At 37.3% G+C, this 26,749-nt stretch overlaps 1 protein-coding gene across 1 annotated transcript in view; it reads left to right on the plus strand.

Annotated features, from left to right (window-relative positions):
* The window catches only part of LOC139148886 (methionine synthase-like), an 85,691-nt gene extending 61,546 nt beyond the window's left edge, over nucleotides 1-24,145 (plus strand). Inside the window, exons 15-26 of the mRNA XM_070720316.1 lie at nucleotides 1,178-1,267; nucleotides 1,504-1,602; nucleotides 2,110-2,280; nucleotides 5,178-5,346; nucleotides 5,663-5,865; nucleotides 6,464-6,562; nucleotides 6,760-6,835; nucleotides 7,867-8,022; nucleotides 10,540-10,934; nucleotides 11,388-11,489; nucleotides 15,061-15,261; nucleotides 20,769-24,145. Coding sequence (XP_070576417.1) covers nucleotides 1,178-1,267; nucleotides 1,504-1,602; nucleotides 2,110-2,280; nucleotides 5,178-5,346; nucleotides 5,663-5,865; nucleotides 6,464-6,562; nucleotides 6,760-6,835; nucleotides 7,867-8,022; nucleotides 10,540-10,934; nucleotides 11,388-11,489; nucleotides 15,061-15,261; nucleotides 20,769-20,858 — 1,851 coding nt within the window. The 3' untranslated portion in view covers nucleotides 20,859-24,145. The remainder of the gene's footprint in view (nucleotides 1-1,177; nucleotides 1,268-1,503; nucleotides 1,603-2,109; nucleotides 2,281-5,177; nucleotides 5,347-5,662; nucleotides 5,866-6,463; nucleotides 6,563-6,759; nucleotides 6,836-7,866; nucleotides 8,023-10,539; nucleotides 10,935-11,387; nucleotides 11,490-15,060; nucleotides 15,262-20,768) is intronic.
* The last annotated feature ends 2,604 nt before the right edge of the window (nucleotides 24,146-26,749 follow it).

Consider the following 26,749-nt stretch of genomic DNA (forward strand, 5'->3'; position numbering starts at 1 on the left):
TATGATTTTGGATAACGTTGTACTTGTTTGCGACCCCGGGATGGTGACAGACTCACAAAAAAACGGACAAATTTTCCAAATAACTGGTGAGCATAGGCCACTTAGAACATATATGGCGATTTTTTTCTGTTGGACATCTCGTCCGTAGCAAAAGTTGAAGTATCGTCAGCAGAACTCACAACGGGGTTCGCGTTTGAGTGACACAAAATACTGTAGAATAGTCGCCTATACAGTTAAACATTCAATGTTACAAGTGTGAATTTAATGCATTTTGTGGTCATGTGAGAAAAAGAATCTCACACACCAAGGACCTTGGATCAGATTTCTCACACGAGTTTGGGATATTTTGTCTCACACGAGCTGCAGGCGAGTGTGAGACAAAATATCCCCAACTCGTGTGAGAAATCTGATCCCAGGTCCTTGGGGGTGTGAGATTCTATTTTTCTCACATTCCTGGCTGCTGGGAGTGCGGGATCGAGAGTGTGGGATAAATCGATCCCACACTCTCAGAAACCGTCCCACACTCTGCAGTAAATATTACACGACCTCTGATTGGATGATAAGCAGTCTGTTTTGTTCCACGCGCAAAATGTTATCCAATGGCACGACGAGTAACACACGGACTAGAACTACAAAGTAAGCAGGTCAAAGTACAGCGGCAGACGACAGAGTTGTCCAGATTTTTGATAATATTGTACGTGTCCAATATGAATTTAACGCATTTTGTGGTCATGTGAGAAAAAGAATCTCACACACCAAGGACCTGGGATCAGATTTCTCACACTCGTTGGGGATATTTTGTCTCACACTCGCCTCCGGCGAGTGTGAGACAAAATATCCCCAACTCGTGTGAGAAATCTGATCCCAGGTCCTTGGGGGTGTGAGATTCTATTTGTCTCTGGAAGTATACATATTTTTTGGCACTTCAAACTTGTGAAGGGAGTCTATCATTATGAATAGCCAATTGAATGCTGCGCTGACATTGTCAGTCTTCAGTAATCAAATAATATACATTGATTTATGGTTTGAAATACTCTGTCTCACGCATTTCCGTAGTCTATTCCATGTACTGAGTTTGTTCAGAACTCTCTCTGCTTTTGAAACCCTTTCAGATTTGATTACTTGTGTGTTTTATATGTTTTTTCCTTTCCAATGACTGTATCTGTTGTCTTTTCAGTCGCTGAAGTCTGGTTCTAAGAAAGCTGTAGATGTTGATTTGTGGAGAAATGACAGTGTGGAAGCAAGACTGGAACATTCCTTAGTTAAGGTAATTTAACACTTGTGACATTCATACTTCGTTAACATTTTTTGTTCGGAAGTCATTTACAGAGTTTACAATATCACATTTTATGACAGCCATAAAGAAAATGAACGTTGTCACTTTGATAATCTCCTTGATGATTTACAAACACACAGCCAAAGACAACTCTAACAAGGTCTTTCAAATATAGATGTTGTCTTTTGTTGTTGAAGTAAACATAAGCTTTTTTGAATTTTGTTCAGGGCATTGATAAGTATGTAGTTGAAGACACTGAGGAAGCCAGATTGAACAACGAGCTATATCCCAGACCACTGAATGTGATAGAAGGACCATTGATGAAGGTAAGAATGCCTTTCTCAATATATTAAACACAAAATTATATGAATCAAATACACTGAGAACATATGATCTGATATATATTGAATGCTTGGACAAAATTTTCTTTATTTGCTTGAAAAAATTGCATACACATCCATTATTAGTTGATAAGTGGAGAAGATAAGTTATATCATGTGTTTTAAATCAACTGTAGCCCTGTATTAGCGTTGTTATTAAAGTGATCTCTCCATGCGCTTTTTTATGTTGCAGAGGAGTGTGTGACAAAAAATCGTATTATTTTAAGTCAATTAAAATTTTTCATTTCAAATTGTTGAATTCTTATATTCTACTGAAATAAGAAAGAATGAACACAAATATAGTTGTTCATGAACCGTTATAATTAGCCTTAGTAAAGTACAAGGCTCAGAGCTACCAGTACCAAGATTTTGCAATGTCATTTGTGTACATTTCAAGCCTTCAATGGGAAACAATTGTTACTTAGAATCATTTGTAATATTTACTACCAAAAGGGCATGAGCATTGTAGGTGACTTGTTTGGTGCTGGTAAAATGTTCCTGCCTCAAGTCATCAAGTCAGCTAGAGTGATGAAGAAAGCTGTGGGTCATCTCATTCCATTTATGGAAAAGGAGAAAGAGGAAATGCATTTAAAGATGTTGGAAACAGATCCGGATGCAGATTTGGTGAGTAGATTGCACTGTAGTAATTAGTATCAATGATTTTACTTTTCAATTTTGATTTTGGGGTTTCAAGTGTTGATTCGTGAGTGAAGAGGTTTACAGAAAGTTAAGGTTTTTGAAAACAGGTCAAGTTATGTCAAGAGTTCTGAGAAAACACTTGTAACTGTTATGTGACATGTGCATCTGTCCTGATTGTCATGTCATCTGCCCTGATTGTCATATAAGCTCAGACTTGCCTCAGTGATCAGGAACACAAAAATCACAGCTTAAGGTGGGTTTACACGTGTATTTTTTTAAACCTGAGGGAATCTGATAAGTCGTTCTGTAAATATTCCTTATCAGCGATCTAAGCGATCTCACGTTTACACGTCATACACAAGGTATGAATTTAGTTCTGGTCAAGCGCCCTCAGCGATATCTGGGCTAGAGAACAGTCGCCTGCTTGCAATGGCGGACCCACACATCATACAGCTGCTGTCTACGCTCTTTTTGTGTTCTGTCAACCAATCGAGAAGCCTTCGGCGAAGAAATTTACTAGGAGAGAATATTGTTGGCCTCGCCCCGTCTGATTTCAGTATCTATTTCATGTTTAGATCAGACTCTTATACCGAAAATTGAGAAAGTCAAAGTTCCGGCCAATGCGACACTAGTAACACTGGATGTAATTTCCATGTACACGAATACACCACATAATGAGGCAATTGAATCAGTCGGCAGAGCATTAACTCAGGAAAGATCATCAAACAATTACATAATCAAGTAACCACCAACGAAATACATGATAGCTTTCCTAGAAATGATCTAAATAAACAACACATTTGAATTCAACGATGAATTCTACGGGCAAATATGAGGATGCTCTTACGCGGAAATAGGCCTAATCTCGATGGGGTTGTTCGCCAGAAATAGCAGATATTACATTTCACCAGACAGAAATGAGAATAATACTGAAATGCAAACAACAAATACTGACCTGGCTGAGGTTCAGGGACGATGTTTTTCTGATTTTCATCGGAAATTCGGAACACAACACGAACTCAATGAATTCATATCAAACATCGACAAAATGCATCCTACTTTCAAATTTTCGTTTGAAAGCTCCTCTCAAGAAATCATATATTTAGACCTGACTATCTTCAAAGGTCTTCGATACAACAAAGAGATATTCTCGACATCAAGACACACACAAAATCAACAGATACTTTCAAGTTCTTACAAAGAAACTAATGCCATCCGGCAGCAACATTCAAAGGTCTGATCAAAGGTGAAACATTACGATACATCAGAACACGTAACAACGAAACCGATTTTACACAGAAAGTCACACAATTTAGTGAAAATAAATTTAGTGAAAAATTACAAGACCGACAATATAAAAAAAATGAAACAGAACGCATTATCAGAGAGACAGATCATAAAAGCATGAAAAGACTGCTTGAACAACAAAGAGAAAGAGATAACGCCACCAACAATACAGTAGTCTTCATAACAACGTATAGCCCGTACATCGACACGACAAAAATCAAGCAAACCCTGACATAAAACTGGAGCGAACTTGAAAAAGATGAAACACTAAAAAACTGTTCCAAAACCAACCAATAATCGCATATAGAAGGAACAGAAATATAGGCAACACACTTATAAACACCAAACTTCACAAAAACTTTAATAGCTCAAACTCAGGTTCACACGAACCCACACAAACACAACAAGATCAAACAGTAGACATTCTGGCTTCCCTATCAAACGTAAATGGAACAACATAATACCAAATAAAAACAACCATTCAGCACGTCTCACCAATCAAAAATTACTTTTAAGCGACTGATGAAGAAAACTTAGTTTTCGAAACGTAGCGCCAAAGGATCGTAGTGTCACAGTAGTCTATCCGCTCCAGTGTGGATTAACACAAGACACGTAGATTACGGGTAGGTCTCGCCATGGCTAAGCAACATTTGACATACAACAGCCAAACGTGATATACACTAATACATTATACACAATATCATACACAAAACGCAAACAACCCAAATATGAACGATGTGTGGAGTTGCTTTCCCTTTACTACCAGTTGCTTTCCCTTTACTACGTACAACTCATCGTAAAATGGCATTGTTTTTCTAGCTCTGCCACCACCACGGTTGTTGTCGGACATGGACTTGAACTGAGCTCGCAACCGTTTGATTTTGTTGTGGCATTGTTCGGCTGTCCTCTCAAGTCCCTTCTCCCTGGCCTTGGCAGCGACGTCTTCATACACTTGCCGATCCCTCGACGTGCCGTCCATTATACGGATGGCGTTTTCGTCTCTCCAGATTGAAATTAGTAGCCTGATCTCTTCCTGTGACCATTTGTTGCCGCGATCGCGAGAGCTTCTTACTTGAACACCGTCCATTATGGTAATGACCGAACCGAAGACAGGATATAGTTCGGCGTTTAGTTCGGTGTTCTGGTCACACGTGTAAATAGGCCATTGTTTAGTACGGAGCACCAAACCTGGACCAGCCCTCTGACACCGAATTAATTTAGTTCTTTGTTAGTTCCGTGTTGTCTGTTTACACGTCCAACTGACACAGGTTTAAATTTATTCCGGTGTCAACTCCGGACTTAACTCACACGTGTAAACCCCCCTTTAGTTTCTCTATCACCAGATGTTGACTTCTTTAAGTGTAGGCATAAGATGTTTATCATCATGGCAAACAACTCTATTTGTCTAGTCAGTGTAATGTACTTAAGACATTGTTTTAGAAATCTTGAATATCTACCAAGGAATATCTACCAAAATCTCTTGAATATCTACCAAGGAAATGATCATAGTTTTGAAAAGTGAATTGACTGACAGTTCATCAGACAGAAACAGAAGTCACTTTCAACTGACATGAAATACGTTTCATGATTTGCAGGATCACTACAATGGAACCATGGTCATTGCCACGGTGAAAGGTGATGTTCATGATATTGGGAAAAACATTGTTGGAGTTGTACTTGGGTGTAATAACTACAGGGTCATTGACCTTGGAGTTATGACTCCATGTGAAAAAATTCTTCAAACAGCCATTGCTGAGAAAGCTGGTAAGAAAGATTGTATTCATGTGAATACATTTTTGTGATATCTTCTGTTAGAGCTTGTTCATGTACATGTGCAAAGTAAACTATCATCTGTGCTTGGATATCTGTTTTATGCAAATCATGTTTATGCAAAACTTAAGACAGAACTGAGAATAATTCTGAAAATATTGTAGCTTTCAGATATATTAGATGTCATGGTTCTATAAAATTGTAATTTTAGTGATAACTTATTTCCCTATCTGTTTGTTTGTTTGTTTGATTGATTTAATCATATTCTTCATCCCTCAATTTTTTTAATCCTCTGCCACTCTGACACTAGATTTTATTGGATTGTCTGGTTTGATCACGCCATCTCTTGATGAAATGATACATGTTGCCAAGGAGATGGAGAGGCAAGGCTTCAAAATACCTCTTCTGATCGGTGGAGCTACAACATCTAAGACTCACACTGCTGTGAAAATAGCCCCAAGATACAAAGCTCCTGTCATCCATGTCTTAGATGCTTCCAAAAGTGTCGTCGTTGTAAGTTTCGGACTTTTTTATTTTGTTGTACCAGTAAAGATGCTGATTATTGCCTTCTTGAGAGTTAATGTGCATGGAAATATCACCAGGGATCTAAATCATTTCATTTTTCCGATGTACCATAGCAACTGTAGTTGACAACAGGGGAAATTATACCATAGTGCCGTATGCTGTAACTATGTGTCAGCTATCTGTCAAATGAACTGTTTTTACACGTAATCATGCATACATGAATTTGTGGTAAATTTTCTTGCTCTTAAAGGTATACAGTCACCTGTAATCTAAATATGCCCATATATGTCAAAGGGGTGCTCCTTGGTATTCAAAATGCCCATGTGAGGGGGCACCCGCTTAAAATTTATAATTGGTTAGATTTTCTCTTTCCATGGTAACTTTGGCAAAATTGGAACAGGTGACAGTATACCTTTAACTCTGAGTCAGTCTAATGATGTAAAACTGATGAAACCTGTCTGTGGACATAAACCCAATTCAAGTGTGTATTCTTATCAGACACAAACTGTATAGAATTATATAGCCAGTGCCTTGCCTTTCAAAACAGTATTACAGGAATTAATACCCAAACTGTTTAATCTTCCAGTGTTCATCTCTGTTAAATAAAGATGTGTTAGAAGTTTTCTTGGAGGATATTTCTGAAGAGTATGAAGAAATCCGTGAGGACCACTATGACTCACTCAAGGTATTTCATCGTTGGTTACTATCAAGCTGATCAGCATGAATAGTCTACCAGTGTCCAATAACTTTAACTTTACAATATGTGGCCAATTGATGTGGAAATTAATTTCTCATGTGAAAATTGTTTCCAATGCAGATTGAAAACTTGCAGCTTTGTGTATTTTTTCATTTTGAGAAAACATCATGTTTTATCTTTTCCAGGATAGAAAATACTTGTCCATTGAAAAAGCCAGAGATAGGAAACTGCGTATTGATTGGCGTGGTTCTCCAAACCCAGGTGCGTAACAGAGAATGCACTCTTTTCATAAATTATGTTATCATTCTTACTTTGTAAATTCCTTTCCACTCATGGAGGAAGGTTATTGACCAAACAGCTGCCCGTTACCCTTCAAGTCCGTATGCAAGAAAATAAGCTGTTAAAGTCTGCTGTTTGGACAAAAACCTTTTATATTAACCATCAGCTGCGTTAACCCTTTCACCACTGTTCTTTGAACCAATTCCGATTTTCTATGGTAAAGTTTGACCTCAAGAGAGGGAAATGAAGGTTAAAGTTTGACCTCTAAAGAGGAAAATGGGGGGTTAAAGGGTTAAAGGGAAGGATAACATAATCAAGAGATGGAAAATGAACATTGATAAGTCACATAGGTTCATATACTAATTGACAATGCAATATCCATAATGTAACAAAAACGTTTACTCAGCTGTGATAAAACTGCAAATTTGAAAGCTTCGAATTACAATAAAGTGGTCTGAGTGATAAATACAGGAGTGATTTAAAGAGCATTTATCCATCCCCAGGTTCAAGGTCTATGCAAATCTAGTAATCCGATAATCTACATTATATTTAGTCTGGTGGTTTTGTCTCTAGTGTTTATCCATAAAGATACCATGATATTCACTGGTAAGAAAGACTTCTAGAATTCTAAATCCACCAATCAAAAGCAAAACCAGTGACAGAATACTTGATTTTTCATTGCTGAAGATGGTTATTGGAATCTGTTGCATCCTTAACCTTAGAGTGCCACAATTGTTGTCACCTTCATAGAGTATAAACAAAGTCAGATTTTTTTCATATTTCTGCGAAAATTTTGATCGAAAACTGAAAGGCAATAAAATGTGATCCATTTGGTCCATAGTTATCAAAAAAGTTGCAAAAAGATCCATGATAATTGGTAAGATATTGCACTAAAATTTGGGTCGGAAAACCTACAGCACTCAGGGGTTAAATATCCCAAATCTTAGAATATTAATTTTGTGGTACATTTAAAATGAAGTTTCACAGTTCTGTCCTATGTTTCTTCCAATTAGTCAAACCTGCATTCATTGGTACAAAGACTCTTGAAGATTATGACCTATCTAGACTTGTGCCCTACATTGACTGGAAGCCCTTCTTTGATGTGTGGCAGTTACGAGGCAAATATCCAAACAGAGGCTACCCAAAGATATTCAATGATAAGAGCGTTGGTAAGTTGCAAGATGACTTTAATCTGTCAAATTTTGCCTATAATTTGTTGAAATAGGACAAGCTTTAACCCTTAAAACGCCATGCCCGTATATATCCGTACACGCCCAACTCACGCTCAGCGCCATGCACGGATATATCCGTACACGGCCTGAGGTTTGCTAAGGCAAAGTGTGGAACTTGATTTCCCGCGTTTAAGAGGTCACCTGACAAATAAATCCATTCCTTACCCTTTTAACCCATTTCAGGTCCATATAAGGACTAAAATAATGACATCATCTGATGTAGCTACGGCAATTTCTAGTAATTTGAGCGACCTTTCGAGGAAATCGGGTCGACTATTTTTACCGTGAATATCTAATTGGATCTGGTCGCTGACTGCGCCTAAGTGAGAGACATTCTGAACGCTTTTTCCTGCTGTACATCCTAAAGACGATGGTTTTATGACAAGTTATTGGCCATTTCTCTATAGAAATGACATATTTTGGTATTTTTTTGAGGATATTTTCTGTGAAAATGAAGACTTTTTTGACCAGTCGAACGTGATTTTGAAGTTGAACAGCGGCTCGAATGGCGTCACCACGGAGCATCGCATTGACCAGCCTCTCTGAAAGCTCAAGTTTGAGTATGTCAGTTCGGTTTTCTAGGCCGAAAACACTAATGATGAAGAAATTTGAAGGGATTTTCACTAAATCTTAATTTAATATGTGATTTTGGCGTGATCAGGTCTGTTTATGTCAAGTAAACTTTGGTATCGCGGCATTCTTCACCATGTATCGAGACGGCCAAGATGGCCTCCAATCACGGGTTTGTGTGTACAAAACGTACAACACGGCATTTTCCAAACTGTTGATTTCGCATAATATTCCTACGTCTATAACATATTCTTTTGTCGAAATACACCCGATATGTAATTATTTATATCATATCTATTGGTTTCTGTTCATTTACTGGCAAATTATGTTGCATTCTCGTCAAAATACGTGATCAAACTTTCGTATGTGTTCACATTGACTGTCATGATTTACGGTGATGTCGCGATAAAACGTCAGGGCCAGTACAGTTATCGAAAGCGTTCAGAGGCGAATGTCGTTCTTTTTGTACCTCGAACTTATTTTATTTAGTTCTTGAACCAAATTTATTTTCTCAGAAGTTCAGGTAGTGTGTTTTTGTCTGATTTGAATTGTCTTGTAAGATGGCAGCTTGTTCATGATATCAATTAAATTTGTTGTTTGTGTTTACTTGCAATGCCAAAACCTCTCAAACATATCTTCTCTAACTTTAATGGCAACATTCATTCCATAACAACAACAACTGAATCATATCTGATAGCAATCAGAATCCAAATAAAAAAACAAAAATAAAGATTTTTCCTGGTTACATTTGATAAGTTCCGCTGCTGAAAATTTTCACCAAAATATGTGTCTTTTCATGACATTTAAAATGTGTAAAAGTTTGCAGGCTTTTGAACTATAAGCTCTGTTTTTAGAGTCTTTTAATCATTTTCAATGCATTTTGAACCAAAAATGTGCATTTTAAGCCCATTTTCCCACCCCTGATTTGCTAAACCAGGGTCCCTCCACGTGGCTAAACCAAACATGGAAAGATATATCAAAGCTTCTTCATTTCCTGATCTTTGAAATTCGTAGTGGTTTGGCTGGGCTTCCAATCACAGGAAACACACGGTACCTGTCTAAAAGAAGTGTAACATGTCAAGTTTATTGGTTCAAAAAGTTCTTGGCATGGGAGGCTATATGGCATGAAAGTCTATGGCGTCTTAAGGGTTAAAAACCAGATACAATGTGAAAATTTGTAGTAGAAGTTGATTGAAAGCAGTGTGTATGGTGTTAGCTGTATGTGGTCATTGATAGTGTAGCATTTGTGATAACTAAGTGACATGAAAGGTTTGATGTAAGAAATGCTGTGTCAACAAAAACGTTTGGCATGGCACATACAAACCTATCTTCTAACTTCATTTAATTTTCATGTGTTGAATCCTGTTAAATGTCTCTGTATTCTAAAGATACATAATTTCTGTATCTTTATAAGAAACAAATCAAGTTCAAAATAACTGTATTTTAATATTTCAAAATGGAACAGCAATAGGATTTTTTAATTCCATTTCTGTTATTTACTTTTTATTTATCTGTTTTTGTATATGGATAATTATATCTGAAATAAACAATAATAATAATAATATTAGAGACCAGTATGTCAGATTGCATAATCAGAGCCAATAGAGTACATGTGATGTAGTTTGAACTCCAAGTTCACACTAGTTATGTTGTGTTATATTTATTTATTAAAGTGTCATGTGTGGTCTTAAACAGCTTGGTTGCCACACCCAGCCCCTAGGGCTTACAAGGCACTAAAACAGTAAATAAAGTACACAAATTGTGTGATTGCCTTTGAACTTAACTCAGATGTGAGGTGTAAGACAGTAATGTTCTTTCGAGAAGATTTAGTAGTTTAACACCTCACAGTTTTGTATCATTATTGAAACCCTTGTCACTTCATAGGAGATGAAGCGAGGAGAGTATTCAACGATGCTCAAGACATGCTGAAAAAGTTCATGGACCAGAAATTACTGAAAGCCACTGGTATCTTTGGATTCTGGCCTGCCTGCAGTAAAGGAGATGACATCCTTGTTTTCAAGGAAGACACGATGCCAAGGTGTGGTGAACCATTGGCAGTATTTCATGGACTCAGACAGCAAGCTGAGAAAGAATCCGATGAACCGTTTGTGTGCTTGTCAGATTTCATTGCCCCTTTGGAATCTGACATTCCTGATTATATCGGATGTTTTGCTGTCTCAGCTGGATTCGGAGCTGCAGAGCTTTGTCAGAAGTATGAGAAAGAAATGGATGACTACAACAGTATAATGGTAAAAGCACTGGCAGACAGACTAGCTGAGGTGAGCTTTTGGCATCCTACTTCAAATCAAGAGTTCAAGTTTGTTGTGTACATTACTAATACATATAGTTTGACATAAATCATCACCAGTATACAGGTAGGAGTTGCATCTACAAGGTTGTTCAAAACAGGCAGCATTTTGCCAAGGATATACTGACAGGGTAACTATAGACTCTACTGAAGGTGTATTCCTTTTCATGGATGAGAAAATTTTGGTAGGAAAATAGTCTGTCAAATTAGAGAATACTAGCTGATAATTATGCTCAGTATCCATTACTGTTTAGATAGTTGTCAAGGTTAAGGGGAAGCTACATCCATTGTGATTCAAATGAAAAATTCCTGTAGACAATCTTCCAAGACAATCCACACACAGACTTTCCCTTGAGTTGTTCACTAATTTTTGTTCACTGTTATTCATGCAATGATGGTTGATTTTGACTACCTCTCTTACCAGGCGTTTGCAGAAGAATTGCATGAGAGGGTGAGGAAGGAGTTCTGGGGATACGCATCAGCTGAAGTTCTAGATGCCCATGACCTTCATAAAATAAAATATGATGTGAGTATGGTCCAACAATTTACTTTCCAGTCATGATGCCTGTCGCAGTGAGCTTCATCTCAATCTCTTTGTATACAGGTCCATGCACTCTATTGAAAATGTTAGAAATGTACCACAGTATTGCCGTGAAAGGGTTGCCTCAGTCAGTTTGTGCATTTTGGTTTCCATTTATTCTTTTCTTTGGAGGTGCACTGGCATAAGTTGCATTTATCACACTGAAATAGTGTAATATTTTTGCAAGCCTTGATAAATTAGTAAATTTTAGTTTATGATCTCAACTTTATAAGTTTTTAGAGAATATTCTCTATCTGGTGATAATTCAAAAAACTGATGGAAATGTTCTGAGCCAATAGTTTCTCAAATTAAAGATGCTGTCAAAGTGAGTGGGTAATTAAGATTTTTTATGTCCCAGCTATTTTGCTTGAATCTTGTATTCTTTCTGAATAGTAGAAATGTTGATAGTCTTTAGTTCAGTTGTACCAGTGATTCTATCAAGCTGATTAGACCTGTAGAGATTGGTTCATTTTTGGACACTGTGGTGCTAAGCACCAAAGGTGTCCTATGTCGCCACAATGTCTGTGTGTGTGTCCGTCTGTCCCTCCGTCCGTCTGTCCGTCCGTCTGTCCCTCCGTCCGTAGACAGATTTTGTTCCACTCATAACTTAAGAACCCTTAGGTCCAATGTCATGCAATTTGGTATTTGGTATTATCATGATGAGACTTAGATCTGATTAGATTTTGGTGGGTGTGGCTTATTAATTAATTGCTCATTTGCATATTTTATGACTTTTTTCGTTCATGCAGATATCTCAGAGACGCCTGGAGTGATTTCGTTCAAACTTGGTAAAAGGATAGTACTCTACCTCATACAGATGCATGTTGATTTGTTTCACAATGCGATCAAATTTGGCCGTGTTAGAGGACTTTTTAGTTTTCACCTCCATAGACTCCCATGTATAAGGCAGTCCATCATAGACTCCCATGTTTAAGGCAGTCAATAGACTCCCATGTATAAGGCAGTCCATAGACTCCCATGTATAAGGAAGTCCATAGACTCCCATGTATAAGGAAGTCCATAGACTCCCATGTATAAGGCAGTCCATAGACTCCCATGTATAAGGCAGTCCATAGACTCCCATGTATAAGGCCAAGAAAAATAAAAATTTAGTTTCTCATCATATTCATATTGCAAAAAGGATGCAGTGACACAGTTTTTAGTCCCCACAGATAAAGTCCAGGGGGGCTCATAGATCGGGTCATGTCAGTCCGTTAGTCCATCCATGTGAGTCCATCCTATCACGCAGATATCTCAGACGCTTTGACAAAATGTCACGTGACCTTTGACCTCAAGTATACATATTTGTCCATAACTCGGTAACCACAAGTGCTAAACCTTTCATAAATGGTATGATGGGACACCCTATGATGCCACATATTGTACCTTATTAATTATGTGCATATCTAATTTTGAGCAAGCCAATAGAGCTAGAGGTCTGATTTTTGGTATATATGGATAACTTAGCAATACAATTATTTTGACAAAATGTCATGTGACCTTGGTGACCTTTGATCTCAAATATACATATTTGTCCATAACTCAGTAATCACTAATACTACACCCTTCATATTTGGTATGATGGGACACCTTATAACGCCACATATTGTACCTCATTAATTATGCACATATCTAATTTTGAGCGAGCCAATAGAGCTAGAGGTCTGATTTTTGGTATATAGGGATAACTTAGCAATACAATTATTTTGACAAAATGTCACGTGACCTCGGTGACCTTTGACCTCAAATATACATATTTGTCCAAAACGCAGTAACCACAAGTGCTACACCCTTCATATTTGGTATGATGGGACACCTTATGACGCCACATATTGTTCCTCATTAATTATGCACATATCTAATTTTGAGCGAGCCAATAGAGCTAGAGGTCTGATTTTTGGTATATAGGGATAACTTAGCAATACAATTTTTTTGACAAAATGTCATGTGACCTCGGTGACCTTTGACCTCAAATATACATATTTGTCCATAACTCATTAACCACAAGTGCTACACCCTTCATATTTGTATAATGGGACATCTTATGATGCCACATATTGTACCTCATCAATTATGCACATATCTAATTTTGAGCAAGCCAATAGAGCTAGAGGTCTGATTTTTGGTATATAGGGATAACTTAGCAATACAATTATTTTGACAAAATGTCACGTGACCTCGGTGACCTTTGACCTCAAATATACATATTTGTCCAAAACGCAGTAACCACAAGTGCTACACCCTTCATATTTGGTATGATGGGACACCTTATGACGCCACATATTGTTCCTCATTAATTATGCACATATCTAATTTTGAGCAAGCCAATAGAGCTAGAGGTCTGATTTTTGGTATGTAGGGATAACTTAGCAATACAATTTTTTTGAAAAAATGTCACGTGACCTCAATGACCTTTGACCTCAAATATACATATTTGTCCATAACTCAGGAACCACAAGTGCTACACCCTTCATATTTGGTATGATGGGACACCTTATGACGCCACATATTGTACCTCATTAATTATGTGCATATCTAATTTTGAGCAAGCCAATAGAGGTAAATGTATGATTTTTAGTATATAGGGACAGACTATAGGATAGAAATTTTTTGACAAAATCTCATGTGACCTCAATAACCTTTTACCTAAAATACACGATTATGTCAATAAATAAGTAACCACAAGTGCTATGTCCTTTATATTTAGTAGGATGGGAGACCTTATGACAACACATGCTTTACCTCGTTAATTATGCCCATATATAATTGTGGGCAAGCCAATAGAGCTAGAGGTCTGAATTTTGGCATATATGGATTAATTAGCAATACAATGGGGTTTTTTTTCCAAAATGTCACGTGACCTTGATGACCTTTGACCTTGAATATGCATATATATGCATAACTCAGTAACCACAAGTTCTTTACGCTTCAATTTTGATAGGATAGTAGACCTTAAGATGTCACATCTTGTACCTCATTTATTATGCACATATGTATTTCTTGGCAGGCCAATACAGCTAGAGGTCTGATCTTTTTTCCCGATTTAGAACCATAACTTAGACATGCCTCTTGTTTCAAAATGGGAACAATGACATAGACCTATGTGTCCATAGATCTGAACATATACACTCCAGTGATACTTCTTAATGACCTCATTTCCCTGCCCCATCAAGACTAATACTCCTATTACAAGTGGGGACTATGTCATTGTCAATGACTTGTTACTTCTAGAATATACAGAATATTATCTTACATAGTGAGTGTCTGAATATTATTCTGAATTGTATTCCAAAGCACATTCTGAAAGGACTCTTCTGGAATATACAGAATATTATCTCACATAGTGAGTGTCTGAATGTTATTCTGAATTGTATTCCTAAGCGCATTCTGAAAGTAACTCTTCTGAAAATTTCACATTCTTTGCCACTGCACCATCTCCCTAATACATACTGATGACCCACGGTGTCCACTCAAGTCTCACTTTGATCTGTTATCCTTCCACTGTTTTTTGTTTCAGGGTATCCGGCCTGCCCCTGGTTATCCAAGTCAACCGGATCACACAGAGAAGCAAACCATGTGGAAACTGATGGATGCGGAAACAACAGGAATAATGTTGACAGAATCGTTAGCCATGGAACCTGCAGCTTCAGTATCTGCAATTTATTTTGCTAATCCAGAGTCCTACTACTTTGCTGTTGGCAAAGTAGGCAAAGATCAGGTATGTTGAAGAGGAACCGTAATTGACCATATATTAACCATCATAACCATAACCATCATTTTCTCTGGAAACATATCTTGAAGCAGTGTAAATTTCATTTTGGTTGTTTTCCTGTTTCATATTAGTAAAACTGGAAAAGTTACTCTAGGATGTTAAAAATGTTTGCTTTGCTAGATTTTGAATGTTATATCTGTGGTAGAGCCCACACTGTCATCCCATGAAAAACCAGTATTTATATTGTATCATTACTCAAAGTTGCAATATGGGTCAAAATTGTTGATTTTTTCTCCGTAAAACCAAAGCACACGACAATGAAGTGTTCACCACACTGGCTACCAGTGTTGTCAGGAGGGACTGTAGACAGTCTACATTTATGTAGGGGGAAAGCATAAAACACAGTACTCGCCACACTGGCTACCAGTGTTGTTAGGAGGGACTGTAGACAGTCTACATTTATGTAGGGGGAAAGCATAAAACACAGTACTCACCACACTGGCTATGTCAGTATTGTCAGTTGGGATTGTAGCCAGTCTATGTTTCTGTGATGTAGTTGTCACTTGTCTTTCTTTTTCTGGTTCCATCCGTCAATCTGGCCAAAAATGTATATTTTGCAAGCCTTTTTAGCTCCCATAGCCATATGTATATATGGCAATGGAAGCTATTCTTATAGGCTAGGGAAATGTCTGTATGTATGTATGTCTGTATGTCTGTATGTCTGTCGGTCAACATCAAAAACTCCAAAGCCGCTGTACATTTCATCTTGATATTTGGTATGTACATTGATGATGGGATGTAGATGAGATTTTTTGTTCAAATGAAGTTGTCATTGCCAAAAATATGCAAATTAAGTGAAAAAATGTAAAAACAGTCAAAATTGAAAAAACTCAATAACCACTGAGCAGATTACATGAAAAATTAGCATGTAAGTACTTTGGGCTGACATGAAATGATTGTGCACATCTTGGGTCAGTATCTTGGACTTGCTATTTTTCATGAATTTTTTTGTAATTTTCTCCCATTTTTGGTCAAAAAATCTTCTTCTCTGAAACCACAAGTCCAATTGATTTGAAACTTGGTATGGAAGTGCACAGGAGTGACCTTTCCCAAATTTGGGCAAATCGTGGTAAAATTTGCATATTTTTAGTTTACACGTCCATAGACTCCCATGTATAAGGCAGATCTCCATAAGGTGGGTTTACACGTGTATTTTTTTAAACCTGAGGGAATCTGATTAGTCGTTCTGTAAATATTCCTTATCAGTGATCTAAGCGATCTCACGTTTACACGTCATATACAAGGTATGAATTTAGTTCGGGTCAAGCGCCCTCAGCGATATCTGGGCTAGAGAACAATCGCTTGCTTGCAATGGTGGACCCACACATCATGTAGCTGCTGGCTACGCTCTTTTTGTGTTCTGTCAACCAATCGAGACGCCTTCGGCGAAGAAATTTACTAGGAGAGAATATTGTTGGCCTCGCCCCGTCTGATGTCATTATCTATTTCATGTTAAGATGAAACACCTAGACAGACACCTACAATACAGACTCTTATACGGAAAATTGAGACAATCAAAGTTCCGGCCAATGCGACACTAGTAACACTGGATTTCCATGAACACGAATACACCACATAATGAGGCAATTGAATCAGTTGGCAGAGCATTAAATCAGGAAAGATCATCAAACAATTACATAATCAAGTAACCAACAACGAAATACATGATAGCTCTGCTAGAAATAATCTTAATAAACAACACATTTGAATTCAACGATGAATTCTACCGGACAATATGGGGATGCTCTTATACGGAAATAATCTCGATGGGTTGTTCGCCAGAAATAGCAGATATTAGGCCTTCATTTCACGAGACAGAAATGAGAATAACACTGAAACGCAAACAACAAATACCGACCTGGCTGAGGTTCAGGGACGATGTTTTTCTGATTTTCATCGGAACACAACACGAACTCAATGAATTCATATCAAACATCAACAAAATGCATCCTACTTTCAAATTTTCATTTGAAAGCTCCTCTCAAGAAATCACATATTTAGACCTGACTATCTACAAAGGTCGTCGGTACAACAAAGAGAATATTCTCGACATCAAGACACACACAAAACCAACAGATATTTTCCAGTTCTTACAAAGAAACTCATGCCATCTGGCAGCAACATTCAACGGTCTGATCAAAGGTGAAACATTACCATACATCAGAACACGTAACAACGAAACCGATTTTACACAGAAAGTCACATAATTAAGTGAAAAAAAATTAGTGAAAAATTACAAGATCGACGATATAAAAAAAATGAAATAGAACGCATTATCAGGGGGACAGATCATAAAAGCAGGAAAAGACTGCTTGAACAACAAAAAGAAACCAATAACGCCACCAACAATACAATAGTCTTCATAACGTATAGCCTGTACATCGACACGACAAAAATCAAGAAGGCCCTGACATAAAACTGGAGTGAACTTGAAAAAGACGAAACACTAAAAAAACTGTTCCAAAACCAACCAATAATCGCATATAGATGGAACAGAAATATAGGCGACACACTTATAAGCGCCAGACTTCATCGGATACTTTCTGTAACCATACTACCGTATACAGGCGACATACGGTTTCTACTCGAGTACATATATTCCCACTATATCGTACCCGCCATGGCTAAGCGACATTTTACATAGAACAGCCAAACATGATGTACACTTATATTATACACAATATCATACACAAAACGCAAACAACCCAAATATGAATGATGTGTGGAGTTGCTTTCCCTTTACTATCAGTTGTTTTCCCTTTACTAACAACTCATCGTAAAATGGCATCGTTTTTCTAGCTCTGCCACTATGACGGTTGTTGTTGGACACGGACTTGAACTGAGCTCGCAACCGTTTGATTTTGTTGTGGCATTGTTCCGCTGTCCTCTCGAGTCCCTTCTCCCTGGCCTTGGCAGCGACGTCTTCATACACTTGCCGATCCCTCGACGTGCCGTCCATCATGCAGATGACGTTTTCGTCTCTCCAGATTGAAATTAGTAGCCTGATCTCTTCCTGTGACCAATTGTTGCCGCAATCGCGAGAGCTTCTTACTTGAACACCGTCCATTGTGGTAATGACCGAACCGAAGACAGGATATAGTTCGGCGTTTAGTTCGGTGTTCTGGTCACACGTGTAAATAGGCCATTGTTTAGTACGGAGCACCGAACCTGGACCAGCCCTCTGACACCGAATTAATTTAGTTCTTTGTTAGTTCGGTGTTGTCTGTTCACACGTCCAACTGACACAGGTTTATATTTATTCCGGTGTCTACTCCGGACTTAACTCCCACATGTAAACCCCCCTATAGACTCCCATGTATAAGGCAACGAAAAATAAAAATTTAGTTTCTCATCGTATTCATATTGCAAAAAGGATGCAGTGACACAATTTTTAGTCCCCATGGATGAAGTCCAGTGGGCTTATAGATTGGGTCATGTCCGTCTGTTCGTCCATCCGTGAGTCCATCCGTTCACGCAGATATCTCGGATATTTTGACGAAATGTCATGTGACCTTGATGACCTTTGATCTCAAACATACATATTTGTCCATAACTCAGTAACCACAAGTGCTACCACCCTTCATATATGGTAAGATGGGACACCTTATGACGCCACATATTGTACCTCATTAATTATGCACATATCTAATTTTGAGCGAGCCAATAGAGCTAGAGGTCTGATTTTTGGTATATAGGGATAACTCAGCAAAACAATTTTTTTGACAAAATGTCACGTGACCTCAGTGACCTTTGACCTCAAATATACATATTTGTCCATAACTCAGTAACCACAAGTGCTACACCCTTCATCTATGGTATGATGGGACACCTTATGACGCCACATATTGTTCCTCATTAATTATGCGCATATCTAATTTTGAGAGAGCCAATAGAGCTAGAGGTCTGATTTTTAGTATACAGGGATAGCTTAGCAATACAATTTTTTTGACAAAATGTCACGTAACCTCGGTGACCTTTGACCTCAAATATACATATTTGTCCATAACTCAGTAACCACAAGTGCTACACCCTTTATATTTGGTATGATTGGACACCTTATGGCACCACATACTGTACCTCAATAATTATGCACATATCTCATTCTGAGCAAGCCAATAGAGCTGGATGTCTGATTTTTGGTATATAGGGATAACTATAGGAGAGAAATTTTTTGACCAAATGTCATGTGACCTCGATGACCTTTTACCTAAAATATATGTTTATGTCAATAAATAAGTAACCACAAGTGCTATGTCCTTTGTATTTAGTAGGATTGGAGACCTTATGACAACACACGCTTTACCTCATTAATTATGTACACATCTAATTCTGGGCAAGCGAATAGAGCTAGAGATCTGACTTTTTGGCATATACGGATTAATTAGCAATATAACTTTTTTTTTCAAAATGTCATGTGACCTCGATGACCTTTGACCTTGATTATACATATATATGCATATCTCAGTAACCACAAGTTCTATACCCTCCAATTTTGATAGGATATTAGACCTTAAGATGTCACATCTTGTACCTCATTTATAATGCGCATATGTATTTCTTGGCTGGCCAATACTGCTAGAGGTCTGATCTTTTTTTCTGATTTAGAACCATAACTTAGACATGCCTCATGAGTTTCAAATTTGGAACAACGACATAGACCTATGTGCCCATAGATCTCAACATATACAATGCAGTGATACTTCTTAATGACCACATTTTTCTGCCCCATCAAGACTAATACTCCTATTACAAGTGGGGACTATGTCATTGTAAATGACTTGTTGAGTTAATGGTTGTATCACAGTATTTGATATATCTAATTCTGTATTTTTTCCATTTTATATTCTGAATAAATACATTAAACATATTTCACTGTCTCCAGTACATTACATTTAAGTATTTTCACTTCATGCACTTTATCCCTTTCAGACATGTTCAAATATCTGACCAGAGAACAAACACTAAATAGTCCAGGATGGGAGCTACAGTGTCATTGACGCTATTTTTTGCTTATTTCCTACATTTGTACAAAGAATCTGTCAGAAGATACACCACTTTGCGGTTTTACAAATTGTACCATGCACCAAACATGTAGACATAGATTATAAACCTTCAGAAATGATTGACAGTTCAAATTCTGTAATTACCACCGTGACAGTACATTGAGAGGAACGCACCGAAAAAAAGCCCAGCAATTTTAATTAAATCTATGTACTCTGATGGGAGTCATCCCTGTGTTCACATAATGGTCGACTCTGCAGGAGAACTAGGTATGGATTTTTCTACAAAGTTAAATCGCTGAAATATATAGGTCAATTTGGACCCATAGTGCAACTTTCAAAGGTCAAATTGGATCCATAATGCAACTCTCAAAGGTCAATTTGGACCCGCAATGCAACTTTCCAATGTCTTCTTCATCTTGAATTTAATATCTGTCATTTTAATGTTGACAGGTTGTCGACTATGCCAGCAGAAAACAAGTGGATGTGTCGGAGATGGAGAAATGGTTAGGACCAGTGTTGGCCTATGACCCAGATGATTAAGAATAGAATACACTCTTCATTCATCACACAAACATTTACATTAAATATTTGCAGTGCATTCTTTTCACTTTGTAACAAGCAAATTGCAAGTTTGCATATCATGATGTGAGATGGGTGAGATATCTGTTGGGTTTTAATTTATTGTGGCATATGGTAATTGAAGTAATATTATAATTGAGACCATCTCAAAACTCACTTTATTCACACTTTGGAATCACTTGAACAGAACTTTGTTTTCAGAGAATAAGTAAAGAATTGTGACAGGAGTACCAAAGTACTCATTCAGATAATACTGCTCTGAATTCTTGATACCTTAAATACTATTTGCCACCTCAGCCAGTCATAAAAGTCTCAGGTGGCTAAATATGTTTTCAACATTTAGGATTTCTGCAGGTAAAACAAACAGGGTATCAGAAGTCAAAGTAAGGGTTTGGGTCACACATGAATTATATACAAGAAATGCCTAAAAAGATGAAAAGATGCACAAGTTGTAAATAGCTAGTTTTTCAGACAAACAGAACGTTTCACCATAAAAATGATTGCATTTGTATTAAAAGTATATATCGAATCACTGTGTCAACATCTTGCTGTAGTGAGAAGTCATTTTTTTACCCACAGTGCATTTCAACATGTAGTTTGGCCCCTTAGCACAAGACAAAAGCTATTGAAGGTAGTGAGAATTCACATCAAACATTTTAACCTCCGAGCACATTTTAAATGCTGACCACATGTCAAGCTTATGATTCATACACTGCCTATGATAAAGTTTATGTGCAGTATATTTTTTTCATCTAATAACAACTCTAGTCAATATTCTAGGGTGCCTTCATTTGGCATAAAATTCAGTTCTAAAAATGTAAATGATTTCTCTCATTGCTTAGAATTTGCTCTGGCCCTTACACTTGGTGCCAGTGTTGTGTTTTCCTCAAACTTTTATCGTACATGCGATTGTCAAGTAAAGTTAGTAGTATGAATTCATGTGTGAAATATTTTATTATTCAAGTCAAGTGTTTGTAGTTTTGTTTTTAGTATGGTTTCATTTAGACTGGAAGATCCGTTGCTTGAGGGAACGTAGGGAGTGTCCTCGAGCGACGGATCTCTCAGTCTAGGTTTCATTTAACTAGCCTTGATTTTTGTTCAAGATTGAACTGTAAATGTGTATAAATTTTGGCACTACAATTATATGAACATGTCTGTAAAGATCAATGTTTTTGTGCTTTTGTTTTGTTGTGTGTAGGCTGTTGTATAGATTTATTTCATGAAGGGTTTCAGAATTCTTTGCTCTTTGTAATCACGACCAGTGACACAGGTACTGCCATAATTCTGCTGGCTTTATTATCATAACCACACATTTAGGTCACAGTGAGTGTGATGTGTTAAGATGCCCTGTGTCTGTACACATTGGAACATTGAACCCTTTGTCATCTTGTTGATCAAGACTTTTGTTGTTTATGAAGGAACAAAACAGCCGAGCTGAACATGTCAGAAATGCAAGTTTAGTTTACAATGAAGGTCTGTTAGCAAAGATGTGGTAACCATCTTGAGAATTCAAATTCACATATGCAAACATACTTCACACAGATTTGATAAAGAAATACCATTGATACAACACACTCACTGATGCTCAGAATGACAACTGCTGAAATTACATGTAGCGCTACGGATTTGGTCCAGCTACAGTGTGTACTACGTAATGAATTTATTTATTCCATTTGTTTGAGCATGAGATGCTGCTTTCCAAGTATTAGTTTTGTACCAAATGCAACCATGAAAACAAAAGTATTATCCAGGTTGCCTAATTTCTGGATGGGCAAAGATTTGTGTTTTTATTCATTCATATCAATCATGGTCACAGTTTGTTTTTTCAGTGATTTAAAGTGAATAAATGCAATTCCAAGAGATTTGGTCTTTCAAAAATGGAATTTTCCTGCATCTTGATCAAAACCTTGGATGGTCTGTGTTTTACATTATAATTCTAAATGGCAATATTTACCCAGTGTGTGTTGTTTAAGTGGAAATGCCCTATTGTTGGTTCTTGCTTCAGTTCTTGTTGACAGAGATTATGTGTTTTTTAGTCCTTTGTTTTCCTTTGAAAATCATGTGCAGTTGGTTGATTCCTTCAGTGAGTAAAGCTGGTAAAAAAGCTGGCCCCTTGAGGTAGAATGCACCTTGGGCACAATTTTTTTCTGATCTTCCACCTGTAGGGGTTCATTTTGAAGCTCTTGTTGTAAAAAACGTTTGCATCATCTTACGTTTTCGAAAATAGAAAGTTTTATTTTTCTCCATAGAGTTAATATAGGGATGGTGGCCATTTTGGATTCAAAATATCAGTAAATCCTAGGTAATTTGTTTCTCCAGTACTAAAATTTGCACGGTAACCCCCAATTTTTATTCTTGATTTTGAAAGAGAATGGTTAAAAGATCCTTGAGGAAAGTTTGAGCAAAAGTTGAAGTATTTCACTTTGAAGCACATACTACCTTAACATTTCTAGCTAGGAAAATGTACTTTTAGTCCTTTGTGTGTTGTAATATTTCCCATCAAAATTTTAGTGCAACATTTTACCTGTTTTTGTGATTTTTTCTGTAATTTTTTGTGATAATTGTAGAACAAATGGACATCACTTCTCATTGGCTACAGCTTTTGATAAAAAGTTTTGAAAAAATTGGGAAAAATTTACTGATATTTCATAAGGGCGACAAAAATTGACTTTTGCACTCAAAGTGTTATGAAAGGTTGCAAAGTATTTTGATGTGAGATACAGATATTTGTCATACAGGTACCATCAATACAAAAGGACAGTTTTTTACGTCCTGTGTATGATGTCTTGGAGTTATTTCATGTAAACCTGATGTTAATACTAAATTTTTTTTAAACTTGCTGCAAAGGGACTCTAAGGTATATCTCTGTAATATTTTTGATCGCAAAATTTATGAGTTGGTAAAGTGAATTATGATGACCACACTGATCAGCTGACCAGTGCATAAACTGATGGCCGTAATACTGTGTATCTAAAATATACAATTTACAAGAAGTTGGAGATGTATGTGCAATGACACATCTTGATCTCTTTAGACTTACCAACGGTGAGACATTTATGTGTAAGAAATTATATTGTAACCGATGTTATAGTTCTGATAATGCATAGATGAATTTTGCTTAAATGGACTGGACATGTACAAGAATATTTTGTAGTCTCATTAGATAGTAGATAGATGTGTTTTATCACAGTTGCACAGCTTCCTCAACACAAATCTTTGAAATAAACATATCTTTTTATGAACACCCAGTCAAGTATTAATGAGTGACTTAAAGCCCCAATATCTGTGAATGTGTAATAAACTGACCTCAAAATATCCACAGTTTCCCAAGAGTTTTCTTTGAATAAGACCCATTAAAGACTGAAAAACAGACATAAGAGTCAAAAATGGCACATATATTCAAACGTTTTAACATCATTTTAGATTTCCCACCATTTTCAAAAACTAGTTACGCTGCAGAGAAAATAAAATTTTAAAACAACAAAATGTTGGCCATCATGGGTTGTGCAAATGGCATCATGCTTGTTTCCTTTATGATCACGATGTCTATGTGCGGAAAATGCTGCATTTTTTGTACTTTTCCATGGGGCGCCATTTTATGAGTGTGGGACGCATTTATTATTTAACCTTTTAAAACATGTAGTCATGGTCCAAATCAGTGAGCAGTTATGCTTCAATGCATATCCTTCAGTTAGCACATTTACATGAACCAACTTTTGGTACGACTTTCTTACGGGTGATCTTCATGGGGAACCAAAGCAGTCCGCCTGACTGTGAACTTATATCCAAAAAGTTTATACTGACATTAAAAATAAGACATCGCAAAAATAATTAAAGAACCAACAGAAAAAAATGAACAAATCAAAACAACCAACAAATGAACAACTGTCTGCACTTACAATTGACATGGGGTCACTTAGGGTCATAGACCTGACAAGTTCACTCACTGGAGTGAACGAGTTCAACGCAAGCCATGCTTTGCTGTTTTTGCTCCAAATGAGTCGGGGAAAACTTAAAAAGACACCCGACAGTTTTGCAGCTAAATATCTGCCAGAAAGCAAGTAACACTCTTAGATTTTTGATTGGATTAAGGTCGAATGCGCCTCAGGGACACTCATTCTAACTCTCCAACCTTTTCAATTCTTTTCTGATCTACCACTGGTGGTTTTTCAGTTTAATGCTCTTGGTGTATAAGAACTTTTCACCGTCTTTATTTTTTGAAAATGGAAAATTTTACTCTCCATAGACACAGAGTTGGCGGCGAGTTTGAATTATAGTTATCGGTAAACTTACAGCGGTCAGAAATTCAGTATTTCTGGTTGTTGAATTTAGCGAGCAATTATCGCAGACTTTGAAATTAGATGATGGCCTCGTTTGAAGAGTTGAACGCATGGCAAACTTTGTTGATCTGAACGAAGTTTAATAGGGACCCTACAGCAAACTACGGCCACGTGATAATGAGGTAAATGCGGAGAAAATGAGTTGGAAAGGCGCTAAATGACAAGCGAAAGTCTTGAAAAATGTATGTATTTTCTGCTGTTAAATTTGATTTTGATGTGATTTGCGTCTTAGCAATTTTGCAATACATTGAGGAGCGGTGAGTAAATGGAAAGCCCAAGGTCACGTGACCACTGCAACGTATCCCTGCTCTTCATAACTTAGTTGAGGGTTTCGCTGCACCTGGACACTATCTTATGGTTTGGTTTATAATGCTCAAATTGGAGCATTCACCACAGCTAAAGCAAGTACAGGAGTTGCTCCATTAAGAAAAGACGATCAAGATTATCGTTTGCCATTTTTGTCCATTTTAGGGTCTTAAATCCTTCAAAAGCTATTTTATTATTATTTATTATCATACATGCTATGTCTGTATTGCCATTCTCCTATTGTTTAGACGGTACTAGTATGAACCCGTATTTTAACTTGGCTGGTCCCCGCCTCAGTGACAAGCACAAAGAGGCAGGTAACGGGAAACCGCCATGTATCGAATTACGGAATCTGATTGGTTGAATCATGGGGCGCTGTCATTGGCTGTTCAATTTTACTTTGAAGTAAAGCTAAAATTATCACAGCGAACGTGGCTAGAATTTAATCGAGGATTTAATTAACATTCTTACAAGTTTTGAAATATTGGCAGGTACCAGACTAGACTAAAAAGCACGCGATAAAAAATGATGCACTATGTGCGGGCATGCGCAATCAACAACTTCCGGGAGACCAAAAACTGTCTCATTTCAAAATGGCGGTTTGCCGGTATCTGCGTCTTACTTCGTGCTGCGTCTAGCTAGTCACGTGAGACGCAGTGATCAGCGAATATTTTAACTAGTGAAAATACGAATTATATTTTCACTGTAACCGAACTACTTCCAGCTACGCGTACGCGTGACCTTCGCTGGGGTGTTCACATACATGTAAAACTGCTGAGCGAATAGACTTGTGACAATCCGAAACATCATTGTGAATGTCATTATGGTCAAAATTTTGTTGTTTGCAGTCAGTTCATGGGCATTGCACTTAGGTACAAGCACAGTTGTACAAAAAACATACAAACGAACGCATTGAAAATGTGTATGTTTTGCCGACCGCGACCCGACACCTGTCATCGTTTACGTCCAGTCCCATACGGTGGTATTTTCATGTCGTTTACTCTGCGCTGCCGAAGATTACGATCTAGGTTGACAGAACCGCTATATGAAAAGTTTCACGTTGACGAGTTTCAGTATCTGAGTGGTGAATTACATCGTTTACTGCCATAAATGAGCCACAAAAATCCAACCGCACTGAAAATACTGGCGACAGACGATGTGCATATATTATATTCCCGATTTTTACAGGTCTGTCAGTGAGATTCA

The sequence above is a fragment of the Ptychodera flava genome, chromosome 14 (genome assembly GCF_041260155.1).
Source record: "Ptychodera flava strain L36383 chromosome 14, AS_Pfla_20210202, whole genome shotgun sequence".
NCBI classification, from domain to species: domain Eukaryota; kingdom Metazoa; phylum Hemichordata; class Enteropneusta; family Ptychoderidae; genus Ptychodera; species Ptychodera flava.